Source organism: Ranitomeya variabilis, chromosome 5, assembly GCF_051348905.1.
Source record: "Ranitomeya variabilis isolate aRanVar5 chromosome 5, aRanVar5.hap1, whole genome shotgun sequence".
Classification (NCBI taxonomy): Eukaryota; Metazoa; Chordata; class Amphibia; order Anura; family Dendrobatidae; genus Ranitomeya; species Ranitomeya variabilis.
This window is the reverse complement of record NC_135236.1, coordinates 29998348-30003080: the sequence shown is the minus strand read 5'-3', so window position 1 is coordinate 30003080 and position 4733 is coordinate 29998348. Positions and strand designations below refer to the sequence as shown.

The window sequence follows — 4733 nt, the reverse complement described above, 5'->3', positions numbered from 1 at the left end:
TTTTAATAAAGGTTAACCTGTAAAGTATTTTTTTTTTTTTTTTTGGGGGGGGAGAGGTTATTTATTTTAAATAAAATGTGTCAAATATATTTTTTCATGGTGTTAACATTAAAAAATTTTGTTTTTTGGGACATGGAAATGAATGGTATAACGTGCAACTTTTTGGGGGGGTTTTGGTGTTCACCTGTATGAACATTTCTGACATCATTTTAGTAGGGTGTTTATCATTGAACATTACCTAGTTCAGGGGGTGGTCTAACTATAGATCCATTATACATATAACAGATAAACCAGGACACAGCCGCTGCCCACCAGGACACAGCCACTGCCCACCAGGACACAGCCGCTGCCCACCAGGACACAGCCGCTGCCCACCAGGACACAGCCGCTGCCCACCAGGACCACAGCTAAAGAGCTAGAAGTAAGTTTTGAAGACCCCAATCTGCTACTTCAATGTGTCGAGCAGATTGCAAGTGTGTCTTTAACTTACAGAACCACCAGGACACAGCCGCTGCCCACCAGGACACAGCCGCTGCCCACCAGGACACAGCCACTGCCCACCAGGACACAGCCGCTGCCCACCAGGACCACAGCTAAAGAGCTAGAAGTAAGTTTTGAAGACCCCAATCTGCTACTTCAATGTGTCGAGCAGATTGCAAGTGTGTCTTTAACTTACAGAACCACCAGGACACAGCCGCTGCCCACCAGGACACAGCCGCTGCCCACCAGGACACAGCCACTGCCCACCAGGACACAGCCACTGCCCACCAGGACACAGCCGCTGCCCACCAGGACCACAAAACGATGTCCTCTTCTGACAGCCCTCCTCCACAGCAACAGCGTGTATCGGTAAGTTAACACAAAATTTTTTTTTTTTTTTAAATTTCTTTAAATTAAATTTTTATGGATAACTACATGCATACATTATGTTTCAACAGGAAGCTGAATCAGATGAGGAGCTGTCAGAAGGGGGCGAGACGGGTGGAGAGATGCAAGTGGAGGAGGAACCAAGTGTAAGTAGTGGTGAAACAGTTGCTTCGCACATCACACTGCACCATACACAAAACAGATTACTAAACACCTGCCTACCTTAACTGAGAATTTGTTTCCTTCATTTCAGGCTGCTGCTGCTGCTCCTGCTGCTGCCGCTGAAGGCTCTCCCAGACAGTCCCAGAGTCGGCGGACTCGTCGCCACGGTCGGCCATCAGTGAGTTTTTTTTTTTTTGGGGGAGGGGGATTCTATTGGTACTTTAGTATTTCAGTGTACTAATTTGTTTGTTTTCCTTTTTTTTTTTTTTGACACAGGCTTCACAGCGTGCTCCCGCAGAAGAGGAGGATGATGATGATGATGACATTGATGTAGACTGTCTCATCGAGGAGGTTCGTGAGCGGGAGCCGCTGTGGAACATGGCTGACCGCAGGCATGCAGATACCGGTGTCACCCGTCGGCTCTGGGACGAAGTGTGTCGCACCCTGTTTCCAAGGCGGGAGAGCCTTCATCCTCAGCAGCAGAGCAAACTAGGTAAGTATTCACTTTCCAGTGATGTTTTGAGCTGACTGTAATGTATTGCATTTACCAATTTTTTGTTTTTTCTTTTGATTCTTGTCTTCACAGTTGGAAAGGTTAGGAAGCGGTGGCGGTCACTGAGGGATCGCTTTAAGAGGGAATTCAATGATGAGATGAAGGCCCCGAGTGGCTCTGCAGGAAGGAAGAGGAGCAGATATAAATATGGCCAGGCCCTCTCCTTCCTGAGGCGAACAATGCTGAGCAGAGTGTAAGTATTCTACAGCCCAATTATAACCATGTTAACCTGTCTACTTAGTTTGCTTTCAGTCAGGGCTTTTTCATTCCAATGTATTAATTTCTTTTGTTTTTTCTTTCACAGCACCTTCTCCAGCCACCGGGCGCCTGCATCTTCCTCTGCGCCCTCTGAAGCGATCCCTCCTGAGTCCGCCACTGAGGGCCACGTCGGTAGGCCCCACACCTCTGTCCCCTCCTCTGACCCCTCTGTCCTCTCCTCTGACCCCTCTGTCCCCTCCACTTCATCCGCCCCAAGCAGTGGAGCATTATTGCAGGCTTCATTGCTCGCATCTGATGCTGAACAGTTAGCGTTCCCTTTACCCCACCCCTCTGATCCTGCCACCTCTAGACCACCATTAGGTTCGTGGCGGCAGCGCCAGAGGGGTCAGGAAAGGAGCTATGCTCCTGAGTTCTTACACCTGAATGCATCCTTCCAAGGCTCTTTCAAAATTTTGGGAGAGCAAGTGACTGCTGGTTTCAACATGGTGCAATCACGCATCAGTGAAACAAGCCAGGAAACCAGCAGTCGCTTGGATAGGCTGCATTCAGCTGTAAGTCCCGATCCGGCCAACCTTTTTTTCCAATCCATGCTCATGAGCATGGAGAAGCTTTCTTTTGAGCAACAGATGCGGGTAATGAATACCTGCCATAATGCTGCACTGCAGGCCATTAATGAATCGACCCACACACCTCACCACACCTCCACTCCAATTCCACACCATACCCCCCATTACCAAACCCAGCCCCAATACCCACACCAGCAGCATTACCAAACCCAGCTCCAATCCCCACACCAGCACCATTACCAAACCCCACGCCACTCCCACTACCCTACCCAGTCACAATACCCGACCCAGTCCCCACAACAATCCCGGCCCCTAGACCAAATTACTTCCCCAATGTTTTCCTTACTGAACTTTTCTCTTCCACCTACCCCAACACCACCCCCCTCTGGTCAGCCTCTTGGTTTAACCCCCACTTCCACTGCACCCCAAACAAGTAGGGTTTCCCCACCTATCGACGTGGTCCAACCTTCCGGCACATCCTCCTCTCATATCTCCACCCAACACTTTGAAAATTTGTAAAGTGTGTAAATAAGATTCTAAAAAATGTTCTAATTTTTCTATAAAAATGTTGGAAAATATATATATATTTTTTTGGCAAAACAAAAAAAAAAAAAAAAAAAAAGAGTTAAAATAAATTTCTGATTACAATTCTACTCTTTGTGTGTGTGTGGATTTATTAAGGTAATATAATAAAAAAAGGTTTAATAAAAACAAACACCAGACATGTAAAGGGTATAACATAATGGTTTTACTAGCAAGAAAACCACGCTTTTGGGCCTTTTTTTTGGGGGGGGGGGCAGAAACACTTTTTTTACATAACCAAAACACATGGGAAACAGGTTACACATGGGAAACAGGTTACACAATCATGTCTTGCCACGGGATCCGCCCGACAGGTGAGACAAAATAATCGGCAAACTGGTCCCTCATCCTTGTAACTGAACTTGTAGAGCGAACCGAGCTGCTGCGGTAGTCCCACAAGGTGGTCTCCAACTCTTCATCATCCAAAGAAACGGGCTCCTTTGACAGGACAAAGTTGTGGAGCACCACACAGGCTTTAACTACCTCGTCTATAGTTGTTGTTTTCAGCTTGATAGCCGTCAGCAGAACTCGCCACTTCGCCGTCAATATGCCAAAGGAACACTCCACTACTCTTCGTGCTCTAGTAAGCCGGTAATTAAAGACCCGCTTGGTATGGTTTAAGTTCCGGCTACTGTACGGTTTCAGTAGGTGCAGCGACAGTTGAAAGGCTTCATCACCTACAAAGACATATTCCAGGGCTGGGTCATTTGTTCCTGGCAGTGGTCTGGCTGGCGGGAAATCGTAGCTCTCTCCATAAAGGCAACGACCCATCGGAGAGTTTTTAAACACTTGCGAATCATTGGACCGTCCATACGCTCCAATGTCCACGGCAAGGAACCTGCAGTTGGCGTCTGCAATAGCCATAAGGACGATGGAGAAATACTTCTTATAATTATAATACTCCGATCCTGTTCCTGCCGGTTTCGCAATCCTTATGTGTTTCCCGTCAACTGCACCCACACAATTAGGGAAATTGCAAATTTGCTGAAACTCTTCAGCACTTCGCAACCAGATTTCCGTGGATGGTTGGGGGATATACTCTGGTTGCAAAGTGGTCCAAACAGCCCGACATGTGTCCTTCACTATTCCAGAGATAGTTGAAATGCCCAGCCTGAATTGGTAATGGAGCGAAGTCATAGATTCACCCGTAGCTAGGAAACTTTATAAAAAAAAAAAAAAAAAAAATGTTAAAAATTGTTTGTCTGTGCAATTTTTTATAATATGGCACTGTTAATTTTTTTTAAAATGACAGGAGACCCAATAAAACCAGCATGAATCCGGTGTAAAAAAACAGTGGAATGTCCGCCAAGAAAACCCAAATTACATGCTGCAGAAAATAGTGCGCAATATGTCAGCGCAGTATTGTCTGCAGCATGTAATATAACATTCAAAATGACCAATGACAGGAAAAAAGCAGTTGCATGTCATCAAACCCAAAAAACCCCAAAAAAAAAAAACTGCAGAAAATGCAACGCAATATTTCAGCGCAGTATTTTCTGCAGTCTGTTATCTAACATTCAATATGAGCAATGACATTTAAATAAAGCAGTTGAATGTCCGCCAAGAAAACACAAACTACATGCTGCAGAAAATAGTGCGCAATATGTCAGCGCAGTATTGTCTGCAGCATGTAATATAACATTCAAAATGACCAATGACAGGAAAAAAGCAGTTGCATGTCATCAAACCCAAAAAAACCAAAAAAAAAAAAAACTGCAGAAAATGCAACGCAATATTTCAGCACAGTATTTTCTGCAGTCTGTTAACATTCAATATCAGCAATG

At 45.4% G+C, this 4733-nt stretch overlaps 1 protein-coding gene across 1 annotated transcript; it reads left to right on the top strand.

Moving 5' to 3' along the window:
- The first annotated feature begins 241 nt into the window (after nt 1-241).
- Nucleotides 242-2981, top strand: LOC143774225 (uncharacterized). The gene is made up of 6 exons (XM_077261604.1): nt 242-849; nt 939-1013; nt 1121-1207; nt 1306-1522; nt 1616-1775; nt 1887-2981. The coding sequence occupies exons 1-6, from the start codon at nt 640-642 to the stop codon at nt 2884-2886; spliced, it is 1749 nt and encodes a 582-aa protein (XP_077117719.1). The 5' UTR covers nt 242-639; the 3' UTR covers nt 2887-2981.
- Nucleotides 2982-4733: the final 1752 nt, after the last annotated feature.

What these genes read in the sequence shown, in the direction of transcription:
- LOC143774225 (XM_077261604.1), top strand. Translation starts at nt 640, where the DNA reads ATGTGTCGAGCAGATTGCAAGTGTGTCTTTAACTTACAGAACCACCAG. An exon ending in GTCGCCACGGTCGGCCATCA is followed by an intron (nt 1,208 to 1,305) that starts GTGAGTTTTTTT and finishes TTTTTGACACAG; the next exon opens with GCTTCACAGCGTGCTCCCGC. An exon ending in TCAGCAGCAGAGCAAACTAG is followed by an intron (nt 1,523 to 1,615) that starts GTAAGTATTCAC and finishes TTGTCTTCACAG; the next exon opens with TTGGAAAGGTTAGGAAGCGG.